This window comes from Neoarthrinium moseri, assembly GCF_022829205.1.
Source record: "Neoarthrinium moseri strain CBS 164.80 chromosome Unknown scaffold61_Wmoseri_CBS_16480, whole genome shotgun sequence".
Classification (NCBI taxonomy): domain Eukaryota; kingdom Fungi; phylum Ascomycota; class Sordariomycetes; order Amphisphaeriales; family Apiosporaceae; genus Neoarthrinium; species Neoarthrinium moseri.
Window position 1 is genome coordinate 26,176 of NW_026055175.1, and position 19,888 is coordinate 46,063.

Consider the following 19,888-nt stretch of genomic DNA (forward strand, 5'->3'; position numbering starts at 1 on the left):
CACTCGGGTGGAAGGGGATGTCCGCGAAATGGCTTCAGAGTTAGCTTCTGGGTTGAAGCACATCTTTTCTTGCGATGTTTTAAAGCCGATCAACATGCAGCAGGCGTGGCACACGCATGGCTCCCATGTTGAAATACGGTTCATACGAAAAATGCTGATGATTTGCCCAAAAAAAATTCTTTCCTCCATACCTGCTCTCGTGTTTGTGTGACTTTTTAGATTTGCACATGTTGATGATTTGACCCCAATGAGTGGATCGGCACCTTCAAGCCCATTCATACACCAAACTGCAACTTGCTGCTGTCGACTCAGCAGCGCAATGGATTTCCCACTGAACACCTAAAAGCTCGCCCAGGGTGTAGCTCCACCGGAACAAGTCATCATTCAGCATGAGATTCCACTGGGCACATTCATACAATCTGCGCTGGTCCTGCCGCCGTTGACGGAAACGTCCGTCCACGTCCAGTCTCTACAGCTTCCCTCGCCACATTCGATGTAGGTGTTCACAGCGTCACTCTCCACCGTACCCGTGACGTTCTGCAGTACGAAGTTAGTGACGCTGACCCCATTCGTCGGCTGGCCGTCCACGCCGTTGTACGACTGCATGACAATGATACCGTAATCGGTACCGCCGCTCATGGCAATGTTGCGATATGTAATGCCATCCACCGTACCGTTGGCGCCGGAAATGGTCTTTATTCTCACCGACTGCTGTGACTTCTCCATAACGCTGTCGCTGAAAGTCACGTTGCGGACAACGTTGTCGTTGTCCTGGCCCCCGACAGAGCCGATCGACAGGCCGTGCCCGCCGGAGCAGAAGCCGTTCGTGAAAAGAATGTTCTTGCCCGAGTTTATGGCGACGCAGTCGTCCTGGTTCCACACCTTGGCACCGGTGATGGTCACGCCATCGGCGTTGTTAATGTTAAACCCGTCCGTGTTCTTGCCCAAAGCATCGCCGGCTGAATCATCTATGGTCACGTCCTTCACCAGCAGATTATTGACGAAGTTCAAGCTGAACGAGTTCCTGGGTGCATTGTGGATAGTTATTGAGTCCAGAATCGAGTCGTTCATGTGGTTTGCCTATTTGCGAGTTAGCAACGTTATAAATCCACGTACGCTATCTGGCACGAGAGATTTGTCATTGAAATACTGTAGTCGCCTTTCGCATCAAATCTCACAACATCTGCTCGATATACCGCGAACTGTCCTATATTCCGAGTAACGTACCCGGAAAAATTTTGGCTTTGTGACGCCTCCACTGCCACCTTTGCCGTCCCAATACAAGGCGCCCTGTCCATCCAAAGTCGAGCCCTCTGCCCCCCGGACGGTTATATTGTTTCCACTAACGGCGAATAATGGCCCAGCCCACGCGCTATAGGCGAACGTGGTGTTGCCTTCGAAGACGACCTGTGAGAGGTATGAGTGAGGGTTACCATACCACATAGAGTTACCACACGTACCGTTGTGTCATCGTTCAAGCCATCCAGATCCAGAGTCACACCGGCGGGAACATTCAGTGCGGAGAGCACAATAGTAGAGCAGACGGCCTTGGATGAGCTAGCAGATGCATGCCCGTCCGACCCGCTGAACGTGCACGAGTTAGCTCTCCTGGCGACAGCGTCTTCCAGCCTCGGTGCTGGCGTTGGCACAGGAGCAGGGGTGGCCAGGGCTGAGGCGACGGCGAACGCGGCGAAAACAGTCGCTAAATGCTGCATCATCATACTTAGCATAGTACAAAGGGATCTTAACTTTACTCGTAGATACGGCGCACAAGAGAAATACCTTTGTTTTAATAGTTGTGGACGTCACATCAGTCCAGATTCATGCCAAACCTTTCTGAATTAAGGGGTGGTTTACTGGAGTAAATAACCCACCATTAAGATCCGGATACAAAACACATACCCACACCCGCGGAGCGATCGGTACCGACTGCCCCCCGCCCCGACGACCCCAGAGTTGCAACTTGCACAATCACAATTGACACCCATTTCTTTCGTTGCCTGCACTCTCTTCTTGAATCGTCGCAATGGTGTCAGTTCCGATGAAGATAGCCATAAGCTATGTTAACGTTCAACATGTACGTTCAGCCATCGGCTCATCCTCAATTGGATAGGGAATGGCTCGCAGCGTAGACTGTAGCAACATAACATATGCACATAGCCTTGGCTATACTAACTCAAAAGCTTTAGCTGACACTGTAGCAAATATACAGCTTGGAGAGATGACTATAAAGCAGTACAGTACAGCAGTGAGGGAGCTGTCGCGAAGCATTGTGTGTAACCTTGGCGCTAACCCTGGAAAACTGGCATCGGCCTTGGAGAGACACAGCGAGGACGCGTTGATGCTCTGCTAATATGACTTTTGCCTCGGGACTTGGCATTATAGGTGTTGCAGTAGTCTACAGATAGGAGCTGCGGGTTCAGACCAACTTAGTTCTTTGAAGCATTAATTACATCATATATAAATACGGTATTTGAAATGTACAGCTCAGTTGGCCCAATCAATCGCCGAGGCAAACCACCCAGCCTTGGCATGGCTAACCAAACTCCTATGACTCCCAGCCGATGCTACAGTGAACCAACCCTTCTTGGTGTGCCTCCTTATTGTGATTTTATAATTGCAAAAAGGATGGTGCATTGGGTAGGTGAAAAAAAAAAAAAAGGCCATTATTCACTCAACCATTCCTGGATACGCCATAGGGATCCACATCTATTAGACGTCGTGGGAATTTCATTGGTCGTCCCCCTGTGCTCTATGAACCAACAGCGCGCGTAGCATTCCAAGTTACCAACAAACAGCTTGAACCCCCGAAATATTTTCTTCTACGTAGCTTTTGAGATTTTCCCTGTCTCATGGTCTTTACAATAATCAACAAGAGTTCCTTAGCTATGTCTTCGCAGCTCCGCTGCCACATCTGTGGAGTGAGCTTCAACATCGGCCGCGTCCGCAGGCCAGACGAGCCACCTGCGGCAGCTTGGGACGGTTTCAGCACAGGATACGTCCTCTCATACCCTGCCCAGTTTCCGGGAGGCGGTTGCCCGAAGAGCGCCCAATGCATGTCTGTCTTCAGAATACCTTTCGCTTCGGCAGAGGATCTGAATGGGAAACACGGCTTCCAAGAAGACATGGACGACATCGAAGACGATGGTGACTACGTTCCAGATTGTCCTGAGAACGATGAGCCTTTTGAATTATACAAAATTCCGCAAATCTCCTCGGCAAATGGTTCTGTGAGCGATGGCCTCCAGCGTGGTGAACCAGAAGTATCGTCAAACCTACGCAGATCCTCGAACGAGGCATACCGTCGTTTTCTTCACCTACTCGAGCACCCAGCCGAGGGGTTCAAGATGAGACCCCATCATCTTGACTTGAGCCTTGCCACCGACCTGAACAGCGCCAATGAGCCCCTCGACACTGTTCCCTATTTCCAAACTGAACATATTGCCGGCGGGTCTGACTGTCGGATTAACTGCTTAGGCTTGGAAGGTGGAGGCTACAATGGTCACAATATCTCGTTTGAAGACATGCGGTGGTGCAAGACAGCTCAGTTCCTGGTTCGCAAACCTGATCAGTGGTGTGCAGCACCTGATGATGATGAGTTCGAGAGGTCAGGCCACTACTTCCTCAGCGGTCTAAGCGACTCTGTGCCACATTGCGATTTCAAGTCTGAAGTATTCCCTCGACGACACGACGTCAGTTCACCAAATGGACAGAACGTCATAGGGACACTTGAAGATGGGCAAGATTACGCCATGCCTTTTCACCCAGCTTGCTTAGAGGTTTTTAAACGAGCATCCCTTTATCGGTATGGGCAGATTGATATCGAGGGGCTCGCAGACTGGTGGTTTTTAGAAGCCACGCAACAAAGTTTCTATGACTTTCCTCGCCACTCTGCAGTACAGAAGGGAAAACACTGGCATCACACAGATGGCGACGAGTTCCTCGCGGCAAACCCTTGTTTTATCACGCAACTTCCCAACGTATTGGCAGCGGCGGAACGGCTAGGCAATGAAATCGTTGATACCAGTACATCTTCTAAGTCAGAATACACCCGGTTGAGGTGTACTGATGTCTTTTCAGTCCTGCCGCCGGAATTACGAAGTCTCATCCTGATCCATCTGACTTCTCCAGACGTGGCAAACTTGCGCCTGGCCTCCCGCACATTTTATCAGATCCCACAGTATATATTCCGCTCGCTGACGCTACGGGAAATGCCATGGCTTTGGGAGGCATGGTCCACCCTGGACTATTCATTTTGGGCATCGACTACAGGAGATGTGCTTGAAGCCAAAATCAAACAGCACCGGCAGCGATTGGAAAAACTCCAGGCGGCAGTTGAGGTGCTAATTCAGGAGGGAAACCACGGAAACGATCAACGAAACATCAATGAGGCCGCGATATCCACTGTCCAAAGTTTGATAGAATCTATGGAAGAAGAGGGTGCAAGTATAAAAGAAAGTGTACCCGCTCCATTTCTGCTCGCCAACAAGACGAATTGGTACCGCCTTCGCTGCGAATTGGCACGGAATTCTACTAGCATACTGGGGTTGCGTAACAGACGGCGTATATGGAAGGACTGCGAGGAAATCCTTGACCGAATCGAACGCTACAGGGCAGAGGGCAAGATCATGGCCGGGTAGCTTCTTGGACTCAAATGACCTGTAGCTTATGAAAATAGCGTCTGTAGAAGGACGTACTAGGTTTTGAAATGAGTCGACTGAAACCTTTATCCACGCCGCTTCTATTGTGGTAAGCCTTGGATCAGTCTCGGATAAGTAATATAATAGACTGACCTGCACCTCATCGCGCGTATTCGGGATAAGGAGCGGAAGTTTATGCGTACTCGTCGCGGCCCGTATGGAGTAGTCATTTCGTATCGTCGCGGCTTTTCTTGCCGCTCGGGTGCCCTGGACAATTGCTGGAAATAGTTATGCTGCATTGCCACTTCGCAGCTCTCCGCAAATAACAGGTGCCCAGACTGGAGCTGATTCCATGCCCTCTAGCTGACCGACACACTAAAAGAACGATGTCAAACGGTGCTTCTATCAAGACTATTGCCAAAATCTGCCGTAAGCCACCTGTTGGAGATCCATCTAATTGTGAGCCTATGCAAAGCCCCAACCCCGCAATGGCGGGTGTTATATAAGCCTCGGTTGCTCCACTGCTTCTGCTTCTTGATACACACAAAACTTGACATCCAGTAACATATCGATACCGCATGCCCATCTTGCAGTAATGATATACCCAGTATCTACGGCCCCAGAGATTTCGAACAATATTTGATTATGGATCATCGGCAGCCCCGAAACAGCTCCCTTATCAATCAAGAGGTGGGAGCGAACAAGAGATTTGCCCGAACCCAGACGCCATTCGATGATGAAACGCGCAGATCCATCGCCCATGTTATTCAGAGGGGCTACGTGGTAATAGAACACGGTTTTTCGGACGCTGAAGTAGAGGAAGCAATCACCGAACTGCATCGAATAGCTTCGGGAGAGGAAGCTGGGCCGACTGCAGCTGGCGGGCGAAACAAGTTCGAGGGGCTCAATACTCATCGCATCTACGCATTACTCAACAAGTCAAGAGTTTTTGACAAATTCGCCATACACCCAAGGGTTCTTGCTCTCAATGACTATTTCCTTGACCCGGGCTATCAGCTCAATGCCTATCATAGCATCTTCATCCAACCAGGGGAAAACCCGCAGACGCTCCATCATGATGACAGCTTTATTACCATTCCACGGCCGCATCGACCTTTTGGAACGGTGAGACTTTTACAGTCGATTCATATCCCTCTCTTCAATTCACTGATTCCAGTCTTCCAGGCTATAATGGTCGCTCTTGATGCATTCACAGAGACCAATGGTGCTACCGTCGTCGTACCGGGATCTCACCGCTGGGGTGCTGAACCAATGCCCACTCAAGAGCAAACAGTTCCAGTGCTTATGCCCAGAGGTAGCATAGTGTACTTCCTAGGGACTCTGTGGCATGGCGGCGGCCAAAATAAGTCCAGTGAGGAACGGCGTTCCCTCACTGTTCAGTACTGCCAACCATGGGTGCGGCCATTCGAAAACCAGATACTCGCTGTGGATTGGGACAAGTTAGATATCATTCCAGACCGCCTTGTTGACATGTTAGGCTACAAAGTTGCATCTCCGTTCATCGGTTACGTTGACGGAGTAAGTCCTAGAAGGGCCGTGGCGAGACTGTTGCGGCGAAGGAAGGACGAACGATTACTTCGACAGAAGCTATAACTATGAAGAAGCAAACATGTTTATCCGGCTCGGGTTGGGCCATGGTCCGACAGGCTTCTGCCTTAGTCTCGTCAAGTGGCATACAGCATAGTTTTTATGAAAGTATGATTGTTCGCTACCCTCGTATCTGAAGAATGCTGGTTGATATACATACTTTTAAGTCTCGAGTCTACTCAATCATTGGGTTTACAATTGGTTTTAATCTTAGGTCTACTTTAGCTCACTATGGTCTGTTTGTGACGCAAATATGTTGCCTCTTGATAATTAAAGTAGGATTATTATTTGCCTGGCTTGGAGCTATCTAGCAAAGCGACATTTGTAAAAAGCCATGTTTGTGCATCATTTTAATCTCCGCGTTTGTAAGACTTTTCAAAGTCCTCAATGTTTCTCTACGAAATTCATCAGCCTTTATTATCCCAAAAGTTAGCCACAGCCTCCAAATCATCAACGTTGAGGAGATCCGCGCCGGCATCGTACAAGGTGCGCCAGACCGCGTTTCGTGTGCCGACCGGCCAGCCCGGCTGATCCCAGTACCGCACCGCAATACCCTTGGCGTGGACCATCTGGACCTGGCTCTGCAGCAGCGCGAGTTGCGTGCTGTTGAACTCCTGGTTCCTCACGTCTCCGAACTGCACCGCAAAGTCTGTGCTGGCGATGGGTGACACTTCCTTTGTGATGTTGCTGAAAGTCGTGTTCAGCGTCGGGATTGGGGCGTCCCAGAAATAGTCACGGGGAGATACGCCCTGGACTTGGTTCAGAGGCGTATTGCCGGTTCCAATGACAGTCACCGGACCAGAGGTAACAGCCGTGCCGTTGAAGGTAGTTAGATAGCCCGCGTCACGTAGTGGAGCCAGAGCTTTGACGACATAGGGCCACGTCTTCGGTCCATTTGTCTTGACGTCAATGAAAAGATACAACGTCTGGCCCGAGGAAGTGTCGTAGACTCCGTTCTTAGTGGGCGGGCTGGTCACAAACGAGCTGTTCGGGTTCTGTCTGTGGAGGACGTCCAGGATGGGCTGAATATACAGCGAGTCTAGTGTACGGACACTGGTCAAGGCACTCTGCTCGTGGCCGACGTGCAGTGTCTCGTTGTACAGCCATACATCGGCCTCGATACTCACGGCCCCGACAGACAAGGCACTCCAGAAGGGCAAGGGACGCCAGTAGTCATTGTGGCTATGAATCGGTTTTGGAATGATCCCCTGCGTCAACTGCGTCGGATAGGTATACAATGGGTTTGATGCGCCATGAGACAGGATCGACTGAAGGGAGCCAGATATAGGGATGTCCGATTGTGCCAACACCAGTGGTGCAGTGATGGCACTGACGCAAAGGACCCAGGGTTTCATGATTATAATGAGATGCGGACCACCGAAACGAGGGTAAAATAAGTCAATGACTAGTTTCCAAACGTCTAACCCGTGCATTGCCTGTGGAAATGTGCACTCTTTATGTATCTTGCGAGATGAAGCGAAGGACGCGTGCAACAGGGGTATAGAGGATTGCGGGCAGGACTGCGGGGACCAATGACACGAGCCAATTAGCTTGGGGTTCCTGCAACTATGATGGCCAATCACAGCGCACACGTGCGTCAGAGGGACCAGTTACGGCCAATGGTGCTTACTTACCAGCAACTACTTAGCGAGCTCTCGCGCACGTGTATTGCTGGGCATCGCCTCGCCTCGCGACATCCTATAAGTCGGAGTATAGAGTGGTGTCTATTTCGAATTTCTTCCATCAAGTGTGGTCGTGTCACGGATGCGGCGTCGTTTTGTTATCAGTGTCCGAGCGAGGCACATGCTGGGCAGTGTCTTCGCGTGCCGCAGTGCTAACAGGTGTTCACCGGTGGGCCGACCAGTCTAGAGGCGAAACAAGAGCGATGCCAACATACCTATGTAGGTATCTCAATGAGCATTGAGACGCTGATTAAATATTGTTGCATACTTATTCTTTGACACATTGGAGAGCTCGGCAAATGATTGGAGCGAGGTGTGTTTTCTCACCAGGGAACTCAGCACTGCCAATTCAATCGCATCCACGTTGGAAGCTATCCTATATATCCTATATATTACACACACACTCTTTATGCTAGTACATCTTCGTCGAGGCGGCTGCTACGCCTTCCTTTTCCGTAAACACCTTACTGTACATGCCAACCAACTTCCCGCCTCCCCCCCGAACTCTACTAGTATACACGCGTATGCACTCCAATCAGGATGATATAGTGTCGAACGCCGGATAGCTTACATGTCGTCCATCAAATCTCGAACTCTTCTTTGGCGAACCTTCTTGCCGCCCTTCGTCCTTCTCTCGGTGGGCACCCTACCACGTCCACTCAGCAGGTTACCACCCGAAACGCCTCCCTTCTCGTTAGCCTTGTAGATACCGCCGGCATCGGCATCCAGGCTGACTACTTTGGAGCCCTTGAACTTGGCCGCCTCGGCGGCTCTCCGTGCTCTGACACCGCCATCGTTTGGAGCCACGCCACCCTTGCCCAGCCGCACGGGACGCACGACGCGAGTCTTTGCACCAAGAGCCCACAGGTCGCCCCATTGTGCCTTTCGAGCATCGTGGTACGCCTGACGACTGAAGCTCTTGGGGACGGTCCAACGCTCGATGGTGCCGGCTGGCGTGCACATATCCAAGGTTACGTGACCCGTGCGCTTGAGGGGTGGCAGGACGGTCCTCGGAAGAGATAGGAGGTTTGGAGGCTCTGCAGAGTGCTCATAGCCCTCAAAGGCCGCGTCACTGGCGTCACGGCCCTTTTCGGTGGGCAAGGGTGTCGGCGAGGTGGATGTGACCCCGCGCTGGATTGCCACAAACGAGAAGTCGACGTCTTCGTGGTTGCGATGAGCTGCTTCCAGAACCCTCTGCAGAAACGGCGGCCGAATGAATCGTTGGCTGAAGCGGCAGAAGTCCTTGCGGCCATGTGCGAGCCCGGGCGTCAAATACATGGGACACTTTTTGTGATTGGTGCAGGGCGCGATAATCATGCCTGGTTCTCGAATGCGCCGGTTTTCAGGTTCAAGGATCTCCGGTTGAGGGTCCGACGTAGGGCACTCGATGAATTCGTCAAGAAGACGCTGTCGAACGTCGGCGACAGCCTCGAAACCACGCGGATGGCCCTTTTCGAGCAGGATGAGGATGCCGCCGTCGGGAGAGAGCATCTCCCAAAGATTGTCGATAAAAGTTTTGCGCTTGTAACCCTCTTTCAGGGGCATCATTTGGTGCGAGGCGATGATCACATCAAAGACCTTACGGGGTGTGGGTAATTGAGAGTCTGCCATCTTCTGGGGATGGTCGCCCGAGTGTAGGTAGTCTGGCAATCTGGGTAAGAAGGTGGTGTTATTGAGGAACCGCGAGATGCGGTGTCGGAGATGATCGGATCCCACGACGACCGTCTTTTTCCCCGGGGGTCCCATGAGAGCCTTGCTGCTCTCGGGGCCGTGAAGCAGGTCCCACTCGGTCTGAAGAACACGCTCCCAGGCAGCGCAAGCGGCACCACCTGCGCCGACGTCCAGCATCCGGGGCCCTTCGCCTTTGTTCCTGCTCAGCAGACCCTGGATCCATTCGGGCCCCATCCGCTTTCGAACCTCGACGAGCACGCCCATGGTCGAAGCGTACATGCCGGGAAGGTTGGTTGCGATATAGGCATCAGCCTCGATCTCGCTCATCTTGGAATGGCCAGCCTCCATGGGAATGGGTTTCTGGCCCGAGCTCCTCCCAGAGTGCGGCGTTGCCACAGAGTGAGGCAACCCTCGTCCACCAAATGCGTTCTCAGCAGCCTCCTTGACATGTTTGATATCGGTTCGGCCGAGCAGGGCGTGGATGGGGGCGACGAACTCGGCCTTGGGCAGGTGGAGGGTGGATGGGTTGGTTCTCCACTGACCCAGCTGGCTGAGTTGATGAACGCGGTCCCTCTCTGCCACCTCTCCAGCGAGTATGGCATCTGGCTCTCCTTCGTCCTCTTGTTCCTCGTCTTCGTCGACTTCGTCTTGCTCCTCGGCAGGCTCCTCCTCCTCGTCCAGGTCCTCCTGTTCTTCTTCCGCGGGTCGCAGGCTCGCCTTTTCAAAGTCCCTCTGCAGTGTCATGAGAGCGTTGAACTCTCGCTGGTTCTTGGCAATCGCCTTGATGTAGTCGATGCCCGCATCGGATGGGAGCTCCGAGTCGTCGGCAACCAATTCCGTGGCAGCGGGCTCGGCGTCCGTCTCTGCGGCGTTGGCCGTCTCGGGGAGCTGCGGAACGTAGTACTGAACCTCCTCGAGCTCGCCAGTCTCGTTCTCCTGGAGGAGCATGTTCTTGTTCTTCAGCAGCACATATTTGTGTGTCTCTTGAAGCAGTGCCTTGTCGATGGGCATGCCAACATCCTCGGGTCTCGTTTCTCGCAGGGGGGCACCGTAGTACCTCGTGTAGAGCTGGAGCTCCTCTTCGGTAAGGTAGCCTTTGGGCAGGGTGTTGCCGAACTGGTGCTTGGCTTGCCGCACGATCAGCTCGATGTCTTGAGGCTTCGGGCTTGCAGACTCGGGCGACGGCTCGGCGGCAGCGTCCTGCTGTCGTCGCAACGCCGTGGAGAAGGGTCGGGGGGTGCCTCGGGCCAGACTTTGTTTGTGCCTAAAGCCTGGCACCAGAGTGCGCTGGGGTCGCGCCGCCGGGTTGGTGAAGCCATTTTCGAAGAGACTCAACAGCCGGGCTCTGCAGCTGGGACAAGCCCTTGGGACCTTGCTCGCGGACAGCATAATGGGCCAAACTGACTTGGCACTGGCGCTGAAGCTGAAAGCGCGAGGGAGCAGTATGGCAAAGACGCGAAAAAATTACGACTGGAGGCGACTTGCTCGTCGCATGCTGTAGATCCGGCCGGGAGCTTTTACAGCTCTGGTAAAACTTATTTGGGAGGTACCACATGTAACTAACTTTTTTTTTAGTTCAAATATCTAGGCCCCTGCAAGCAGCCCCATCGAGCGGGGCCGTCCAGTGGAAGGGATACGGGCAGGTAACTACATGAGTAGGCAGCTGGTATTGAGCAGTTGAACGGAACAAACGAGTGTACACGGCAAGCAAGGCTGGAATTCGAACCAACCAAAAGGCCAGAATTATTCATCATCACCCTAAGTAGTACCATATCGATCCACTTTTATACCACAGTCCCGTGATACTGCATGTATTGTAGCATTTCGGGACTGGGAAACACAGCATCTCGGCACTAGGAAACACACAGGCAAGCCTGGTCATGTGAGAAGGTCCGGACCATAGTGGCAGTGTATCGTCTACGCGCGCGAACCAGGGACAGAGTCAGAGGAGACCCAGAATAGAATGCTCAATGTCAAATTGCCTGCCAGAACGCCCAACCACCGAGGATATCACAAGTAACAAGTAAATCAGCATGGCTTAGTTTCCAAAGTCTGCGAGCGTCCTCACCCCAGTCGACGGGCGAGCTGGTCCACCTTTGTTCCCTGGCTGCCCTGTGGCCTGCCCCGTGGCCTGCCCCCTTCCGAACGTCTGGGAGCGCGGCTTGTGGACATTGAAGTCCGAGTTCTCGGCCGCCTTGTATGCGTCAAACTGCGCGAGCGTCAGCACACCCAAGTAGAAGCGCCCACCCACGGACTGCGACGGAAACTCACGGAGAAGAGGGTCACAAAGTAGAGCCCGACAAAGGTCATCAGCATATTGAAGATGTTGAACATGCTCAGGCTCGAGGGCCGGCTGAGGGAGCGCCCGCCAGAGCTGCGCGCTGCAGCGGCGGCACCAGCAGCCGGCCCGCCCAGGGTTCGGCCGGGCGTCTTGAACGAGGCGCCGGGGGCGGCGGTGCCGGCCAGCTTGACAGCCTTCTCGACGGCGGCCGTGAGGGCGGGCGGGTTGGCGCCCTGGATGGTGTCGATGACGGAGCCGCTCTTGAAGATCAGGAAGGTGGGCATGGCGCGGACGCCGTGGGCCGAGGCGACGGCCTGCTGGCTGTCGGTGTTGACCTTGCAGAAGGTGATCTTGCCGGGCTTGGAGAACTTGGTGGCCAGCGACTCGAACGTCGGCGCGATCATCTTGCATGGGCCGCACCAGTCGGCGTAGACTGCAGGCGTCAGACACGTTAGTGGCGGATGCCTCGCACGGTTGGCCTTTACGCATTCGTCGGCTCATTGCATGCGCGCGCGACGGAGGGGCGATGCTTACAGTCTGCGACGACAATGGTGGACGAGCCGAGGATGCGCTGCCACTCGCCCTGGGAACCAATGCTAACTGCCATTGTTGTGGTTGCGGCTGTGACGGTCTCTTCGTCTTTGCGAAATGTGCGAATGTGATCTGGAGCCCAGTAGAGAGGTAGCAACCTGGCGACGTGGAGGCAAAGCTACCTAGGCAAGGTGTTCCAAGTTGGTTGGGCGGCTGACTGTCGAGGTGATGTACAGCTGGAGGCTGGCGGTAACGCTGTCCACTAAGTTACCTAACCTACATAATCCTCACAGCCCGCCACCCAAGCTGCCCGGGCGTAGGTAAGCTAGTTAGTTACCCACCTTGATAGGTACTCTAACTTTGGTAGGCTTGGTAGGCTTGGTGGGCGGTAGGTTAGGCCACCGAATTGGCCAGCTCAACGGTGAACAACCACCCGGACTTGAGTATATTCACAAACCGTGATTCAAGTAACAGAGATACCGGGCCTCGTCCCGGTGGCTCAGTACGTTCATATGAAAGTGGTCGTGCCTGTCGAGCCAGCAGAACCTCGCGGCCGAGAGCTTTCATGGATGCTGGGGCCGAGAATCAATTACTGAGGTACCTGCCTACCTGCCTACCTGCCTACCTGCCTACCTAGTAGGTACCTCTATAAGTTAGGCGTTGTCATAGTGGGTAGTCCACTAGAGAAAGGGCCCTCCCTCGCTAAAGCAGCAGGCGGTCAGGGCAGCCCACCTTGGGATTTGGCCGGTAGAATTGTCCTCGCCGCCAAAATTTGGGAGCTCGCTTTGCCTCACTCAGCCAGGCCCAATTCAGAGACCTCGCAGCTACAGAGGCAGGTTGATCCGATGATAGCAGACACTGGATCGCATCGAGGACCCAGCATCGCCACAAGCCCACTCACGACCTGCCGTAGCCACCATCCATCATTTCTTCCCCCAAAATGTCTTATCACGACCAAGACCGGTCCAAGGTTTGCACCCACATGCGCCCGACGAGTGCTCCCTATCCTCATGGAGCCCAGACAGACTAATGAGTGCCACAGAAGCGCAAGGTGTCGAGGGACGGCGATTATGTAGACACATCGAGGCCGAGCGCCTTCTTCCAGCCGGTGCAGGGCCGCGATTGGACTCTCTCCGTCGCCATTCCCGGCAGCGTCGTCTCCACCTGCCGTCGCGACGACCAGCGCATCGCCGTCATCAACCAGATCGCCCGTGCCCTGGCCGTCTTCAGCATCGACGAGGTCGTCATCTTCGACGACTCACCCATGGACCAGCGCATGTCGAATGTGGACCCTAAGAGCTACATGGGCGACACCGACCCCTGTGGATACGTCGAGCACCTGCTCAACTACGTTGAGGTGCCCCCCTTCATGCGCAAGACCCTCATCCCCTTCCACAAGAACCTCCACGGGGCGGGCCTTCTCGAGAGCCTGGATCTGCCCCATCACCCCCATCCCTCAGAATGGCTACCGTACCGCGAGGGGCTGTCGACCTCGGAGGGAGCCCGCGGCGGCAAAGGGACCGTCGTCGATGTGGGCGCCAAGGAGAAAGTTACTATTGAGGACGACATCCCGCCCAATCATCGCGTGACCTTGCATATTGACGAGAATGACCCATCGCGGGGCGAGGCCGTTCACCCCGCCGAACCGAGGACCAAGGGAGGGTACTACTGGGGCTACACGATACGGCGCTGCAAGTCTCTGGCGTCTATCTTTGAGGAGTGCACCTACGAGGGCGGCTACGACGTCAGCATAGGAACTTCGGAGCGTGGAGTCCTGATCCCGAACGCCTTCCCCGAGAAGAAGAAGCCGGAACCGCTCAAGTTCAATCACCTCCTAATCGTCTTCGGCGGGCCGAGGGGCCTTGAGTATGCTGCCGAAAACGACCCTGCATTACAAGAGATGGGCATCATCAGGGGCAAGACCAAGGAGCTGTTCGACCACTGGATCAACATCTTGCCGGGGCAGGGGAGCCGCACCATTCGCACAGGCGAGGCATTGTTCATTGGACTGACGGGACTGCGCCGCCTCTGGGAGGCCCGGTGATGTCGGTCTGCGGAGACCGGATACCTCTGGCATTTGATGGGAACAACAAATAAAAAAAAATAAAACGTCGGGAGAATCTACTCCAGAGATGGAGGATGAAGGCAGGATGCCGTGCGGAAGTATTCCCAAAAGCACTCACCAGGCAGGTGAGGCGGGTGGGGCCAAGTTGTTACTAGCATCTAGTTGAAAACTCCTGTGCAGCAGCTCGCGAGAATGACCTTTGGAACAAACATGAAGTCGACCGGAGCTAGACACGCAACATAGGAGGTTATTATGATCTAGACCCCTATAAATCTTTGCCTGTATAACATGTGTCCCCGGTCCGTCGATGCTCAGACCTAGCGTGGGTCATCGTGTCCAATCAAGCAGTCGCCTTCAGCCGTTCAAGCACATATTCTCCCGCTTTCATGGTTCGAAACTTGCTCGGCCCAACAGCTTCTTCCGGGAGCGGTTCGATGTCCGCATCATAGTTGACACTAAAGAAGAACGGGACACTATACCGCGCCTCGCTACCCCTGAGCAGCTCTTGACCACCGACGACTTCTTTCACTGGCCGGCTGACAACCCTGTGAATTGTAGACTTGTATACGCCATTGGTCCAGCGCATGAGGAAGTCGGCAACGTTGACCGTAAGCGTCCCCGGGCGCACCGGGCAGGGTCTCCAGATCGGCTTATTCTCCGTCAATGGCGATGGGGGGAACAGGATCTCGAGCCCAGGGTGTGGTGTCGATAGCAGCAAGGTAAAGCATTCGTAGTCCGTGTGAGCTCCGAGGCCTAGCATTTTCTCTTTCCCAGCCAGCTGGGCCGTCGACTGTGCTGGATAGTGCAGGAGCCGGAAGATACCGCCCGGGTGGGTGGTGAGCTTGTCGAAATGGGTTTCCTCCAGGTTCAAGCTGAGTGCAAAGAGCCGGAAGAGATGACGGGCCAGGGATAGCACTTGACCATAGTATACAGCCAGAGCGGCCTTGAAGTGTGGGAGAAGCGACGGGTCTGGCCAGACGTTACACCGGTCTGGGCCTGACGGAGGCCAGCCGTCGAGTTCGACATATGACGTTGTAGATGTGGAATCGGGATCCAGGGCCGGCTCATAACCACAGTTGAAGCCTGGAAACACATAAATTCAGCCCAGCTCTGCAGTGCTAGAGAGCGCTCGCAATATATTCGCTGAGCTTACATTCCTTAGTCTCAACTTCTGGCGAGGACGTTCCATCGTGGTCGTCCGGATTGACGTAGGTATCGCCCCCGGCCTCGTAGCCCCGAAAGAGCTGATTATGGCGGATATGCAAAGCGTCCTTCTCCGAAGGACTAAGCTTCTTGAAGAATTGTTCGGCCTGCCCCAGAACTCCAGCGATAGCGGAGGCGGTAATGCCGTGGTTGCTGATCTGGAAGAAGCCGGATGCTGTGCAGGCATCGCGGAGATAAGAAGCGACAACTTGACGATCGGCCAGATCCGGAGAAAAGGACTTGCTGAGGTCGATCAAAGGCACTGAAGGCAGGGCATCTTCTGACACCCCACGAGGTGGCGTAGAGATGGCACCAGCCAGACGCCGGCGAAGAGCTTCCTGTGCGGCGTTGACTTCGTCGATTACACTCAACATATCTGATGTTTGCGGAGATACCCTTGGGTATCTTGTTAGCTAGCTATGGTCACCCAGATCAATGCCCGGTGTTAAGGATAATTTGTCATGCGTTGACTGCCAACGGATATAAAGACAATATGGCTGGCGATAAGCGGAGAAAGCAATAGTATAGTGTTGCTGGGAATGTAGGGAAAAGTAACGTCTATACCGAAGGGAGCAGCGTCGGGACGGGAGCTCGGCACGTACTCTCAGATTGGGGAGATATTAGCCAAGGGGTGGGGGTCAATCCCCGCATTGGGTGCTGGGTCAGGTACTGGGCAGTATGGGTCTGACAGCTGCATAGCTACCTGAGGCAAGTAGATAAAGCATACTTGCAGTGCTCGCTACTGTAAAACGGAATCTCTCTAATTAAGAGGAGCTTTTGCGGGAAATAACACGAAGGATTATGTAGCTTGAATGGAGCAGCTCAATTGCTGTATTACGCCACGGATTGGAGTCATGATTTCTTTTAACGGTTGTGCGAGACTGACGTCCAGGTTTCCCTATGAATGAACGCCTCTCAGTGCTGCAACCTTCCTCACCCAAAGCCACTCCTTCATGAACTTGGCGTATTGATCAGTTAGTCGTCCATATAAGTGAGGTGTTGAGAGACGGAGTATGTCCTCACCGTCGGCGATTCCGAAGTTTAAGGTAGATAGATGCCTTTACTTAATTATAAGTATGACGCGAATAAGCGAGGGTTGAAAAAGGGCGATGAAGGGTGTATGGTCAATCACACGCCAAGGCGTTGGCTACACCATATTTCCCTCCCAGAACAAATATGGGTGGGAGCATGCCAGATGATGAGTTAGTCTATGGGGGTCTGGCCCTTAGACATGTTCTCAAAGATCCTTTCCTTGGACTCACTGGAGAACCTTGTGCTGTAGACTGTGACGTTGTCCTCCAAATATTCCCGATGCTGCATCCAGTCTCATCATTGTCTCTTCCTTCTTCCCCAGGTATTAAACCCTGTTGCTCTGGATTTGATTCCCAACCTATCCATGTGAAGCAGGCAATAGGCGTGCTTGGCAGGCTCTGAGGCCCGTTGGTAGGAAGTGCAGGGATAAGCCCCGTAACCCGTAGTTAGCTCTGTCCATCGTGCGCGGCTCCGCGTAATGGTGCGGGTAGGACCGAAGCCATGGTAGCCAATCAAAACCACTGAGCCACTCTACACCCTCCTTCCATCCCCAAACTGAACGCGGGCCACCATAGCTTGTCCGAGAGCTTGGCATGGTTTAAATGAGAAGGTCACTTGGCTATGGGGATCTTACGACTACTTTTTTATGGGTCCACAACCTGTGCAGTCCCAGAATAACGTATAAGAAGGACCTTTGACAGACAGGACTTGCGTAACGCGCTGAATATAACTCTCTACCCTGGCAATCGCTTTCAAGCCTCGCTATAATTCACCCCACCACCGCAATGATGTTGCGCTGTTATTCTGCTCTACTGGGTATGGCATGTGCTGCAGGGTTGGCCTCAGCAGAGTCACACATCATGTTCACCGGGTTTTTCAGCAAGTCGTCAATCTATGCCCTTGAATTTGATGATTCGGCTGGCAGCTTGGTTCTGCTTGCCAACAACACCGTCTCTTCCTCCGACCCGAAGTGGATAGCTCTTGATGTAGGAGATTGTGATAATGCTTCCACCAACTAATTAGGCAAAGCTAACGCACCACAACGTCAGGCGCAAAAGCGGAATATATATGCAACCACCACTGGTGGATTCCACAGCTATTCGCTAAACCGGACGGATTTCAGTCTCAACTTGGAGAGTGCGATCAGCAACCCCAATGAATCTTGCTCCAACTCCAACTTCATCACGGCATCACATGTCGAGCCGTATCCGGTTTATGGCGTCCCGTACACCACTGGCTGTGATGCGCTTGCCATGCATGTTGACGACTCGGGTTCCATCTCAGGGATCTTCGGAAATCTGACATACAATGCTGATTGTGGAATCCATGGATTGGCCCTCAGTGCCGACGGTAACTTTGTGTACTCTGCTGCAGATGCTGGCAATGCTGTCTGGGCCCACGGCGTAGATGCACATGCTGACACAGTTACGGAGTTGCAGTACATTGCTGCGCCGTCCAGCAGTAATCCCCGACACCTAGCGGTGCATCCCAATAGCGCCTTTGTCTTCGTGGTTTATGAAGAGGCGTGCCAGCTTGCGGTTTTCCGCCGCGACGAACTGACCGGCACACTGCTTGATACCAACATCACTTATCCTCTCATCCCGGCAAGTTTTACCAACACGAGCAGTTATTGGGCTGATGAGGTGACGATACTGGATACAACTGTGACCCCTCGGTATCTGATTGCTGCTACTCGCTCTCACGACGAAACCAAGAAGGGCTATGTCACAGCATTCTCTTTGGACCCTGAGACTGGCGCTATTGTCGAGCAGCTTTTCATCACCGAGACGACTGGCTCGGGTGGAAATGCCAATTCCGTTTCTGTTGCCACGTATAACGAGGACTACTTTGCTATAACAGATTCCGGTGATGATTTCATCGAAGTCTGGCGCATCGACGGGGCTTCTGCATCACCAGTTGCCCATCTGGATCTTGATGGCCAACCCGCTAATGTCGTATGGTTCAACTGAAGAGAACAATTGAGGCATCTACCATGAGCCGTGAATTGCCACTTGAACTGGTTGCCTACATATATATATATACTTGGGGATATATCTTGGTCTCTTGGCAGGAATGCCTCGTTTTAGCAATAAGGTGTCCACTCAGGGGGCCCACTTAGATATCTGAAATGGATTTGTGTACTCGTCTAGCAACAGACTTGAGGATCTGCTTCGCACCATAATCATGGTCTTCAAAATACTGCCCGCCAATGCTGAACATGATCCCATTATTGTAGCTGAGTCGAACGCTCGAGCTATCCGACTGGTCAATAAGTACTGGCTGCAGTTTGATGCCCACGGGACATTCACTAGTTATCGTTTGGCAGCAGAAGCGCTGAGGCGCAGTCGCCATCAGCACACAACTGCGTACTTCATGACTACTTAAGTTACGTGCAGGCCTTTGACGTCTTACGCACGGGCCAGAGCGGGTTGCCCCATCATATATGCCAAGCCGGAAGACATACGTAATGTTGAGGCTCTGTGGCTCCGCTACACGCGTTGGGAGGCCACCCAGTTCACCCGGTATGTAATGCGACGCAGGACATAGTTACTTCGTATGCACTCTAGCACCTTTGGGCCGTCACTTTAATCGCCCGCTTGTCAGTCGCGCCCACACAAGCTACCTTCGTACACGGTAGTTTCCTCTGAAAAGGTTAGGCCATGAGTTTAATGACGACTGCACAGTGGAGGGCCTGGTCCATCTGCGCCAATGGTTGACGTGTTCGGATACTATTCTTGTGCTACTCCTGACTACTCGATCGACTTTCAAATTATTCCCAAGGTAGTTCAGTATGAAGTGGGTCTAACAGGGGCTTCATTGCACCTCGTATGTCATTGAGGGTGACTGTGTGAGCCTGGGTTTGCAAAGAGCCTGATCAAGGACCGTCCGAAGCCGAGATGCAGCTGACGAAGTCGATTCGCAAACGGACCCATCTACGGTGGATCTGGACGGGCTAGAAATCCAAACAGTATCCTCCTTATGACTAATAATCAATAGGGATTATTTAGCTATATCAACCAAGATTAAAACCTTCGTCGTCCGCTCTAAACTTTGAGAGACTACGAGTCAGACAATAATTTCTAGCCTAACTTGTTCAACTGCTCTGATATCTCACCCGTCAGTTACCTCACCCTTTGACGGTGACAGTCGCCTCCCCCTCTTTACCGACCGTTGG

The 19,888-nt window shown here is 53.2% G+C and overlaps 9 protein-coding genes across 9 annotated transcripts; 4 read left to right on the top strand and 5 right to left on the bottom strand.

Annotated features, from left to right (window-relative positions):
- Positions 1–384: 384 nt before the first annotated feature.
- Positions 385–1,721, bottom strand: JN550_010942 (uncharacterized protein; the record flags this gene model as incomplete). The annotated part of the gene is made up of 3 exons (XM_049309254.1): positions 385–1,080; positions 1,228–1,407; positions 1,461–1,721. 3 exons carry the CDS (start codon positions 1,719–1,721, stop codon positions 385–387), a joined length of 1,137 nt encoding a protein of 378 aa, XP_049167033.1.
- Positions 1,722–2,888: 1,167 nt separating this feature from the next.
- Positions 2,889–4,640, top strand: JN550_010943 (uncharacterized protein; the record flags this gene model as incomplete). The annotated part of the gene is made up of 1 exon (XM_049309255.1): positions 2,889–4,640. One exon carries the CDS (start codon positions 2,889–2,891, stop codon positions 4,638–4,640), a length of 1,752 nt encoding a protein of 583 aa, XP_049167034.1.
- Positions 4,641–5,285: 645 nt separating this feature from the next.
- Positions 5,286–6,254, top strand: JN550_010944 (uncharacterized protein; the record flags this gene model as incomplete). Its single annotated transcript, XM_049309256.1, has 2 exons — positions 5,286–5,765; positions 5,826–6,254. The coding sequence occupies 2 exons, from the start codon at positions 5,286–5,288 to the stop codon at positions 6,252–6,254; spliced, it is 909 nt and encodes a 302-aa protein (XP_049167035.1).
- Positions 6,255–6,655: 401 nt separating this feature from the next.
- On the bottom strand, positions 6,656–7,603 carry JN550_010945 (uncharacterized protein; the record flags this gene model as incomplete). The annotated part of the gene is made up of 1 exon (XM_049309257.1): positions 6,656–7,603. One exon carries the CDS (start codon positions 7,601–7,603, stop codon positions 6,656–6,658), a length of 948 nt encoding a protein of 315 aa, XP_049167036.1.
- Positions 7,604–8,497: 894 nt separating this feature from the next.
- JN550_010946 (uncharacterized protein) lies at positions 8,498–10,990 on the bottom strand (the record flags this gene model as incomplete). Its single annotated transcript, XM_049309258.1, has 1 exon — positions 8,498–10,990. One exon carries the CDS (start codon positions 10,988–10,990, stop codon positions 8,498–8,500), a length of 2,493 nt encoding a protein of 830 aa, XP_049167037.1.
- A 649-nt stretch (positions 10,991–11,639) lies between these two features.
- JN550_010947 (uncharacterized protein) lies at positions 11,640–12,489 on the bottom strand (the record flags this gene model as incomplete). Its single annotated transcript, XM_049309259.1, has 3 exons — positions 11,640–11,810; positions 11,873–12,315; positions 12,417–12,489. 3 exons carry the CDS (start codon positions 12,487–12,489, stop codon positions 11,640–11,642), a joined length of 687 nt encoding a protein of 228 aa, XP_049167038.1.
- An 864-nt stretch (positions 12,490–13,353) lies between these two features.
- Positions 13,354–14,457, top strand: JN550_010948 (uncharacterized protein; the record flags this gene model as incomplete). Its single annotated transcript, XM_049309260.1, has 2 exons — positions 13,354–13,383; positions 13,456–14,457. The coding sequence occupies 2 exons, from the start codon at positions 13,354–13,356 to the stop codon at positions 14,455–14,457; spliced, it is 1,032 nt and encodes a 343-aa protein (XP_049167039.1).
- A 361-nt stretch (positions 14,458–14,818) lies between these two features.
- On the bottom strand, positions 14,819–16,055 carry JN550_010949 (uncharacterized protein; the record flags this gene model as incomplete). Its single annotated transcript, XM_049309261.1, has 2 exons — positions 14,819–15,561; positions 15,632–16,055. The coding sequence occupies 2 exons, from the start codon at positions 16,053–16,055 to the stop codon at positions 14,819–14,821; spliced, it is 1,167 nt and encodes a 388-aa protein (XP_049167040.1).
- A 1,518-nt stretch (positions 16,056–17,573) lies between these two features.
- Positions 17,574–18,683, top strand: JN550_010950 (uncharacterized protein; the record flags this gene model as incomplete). The annotated part of the gene is made up of 2 exons (XM_049309262.1): positions 17,574–17,699; positions 17,763–18,683. 2 exons carry the CDS (start codon positions 17,574–17,576, stop codon positions 18,681–18,683), a joined length of 1,047 nt encoding a protein of 348 aa, XP_049167041.1.
- Between the last annotated feature and the right edge of the window lie 1,205 nt (positions 18,684–19,888).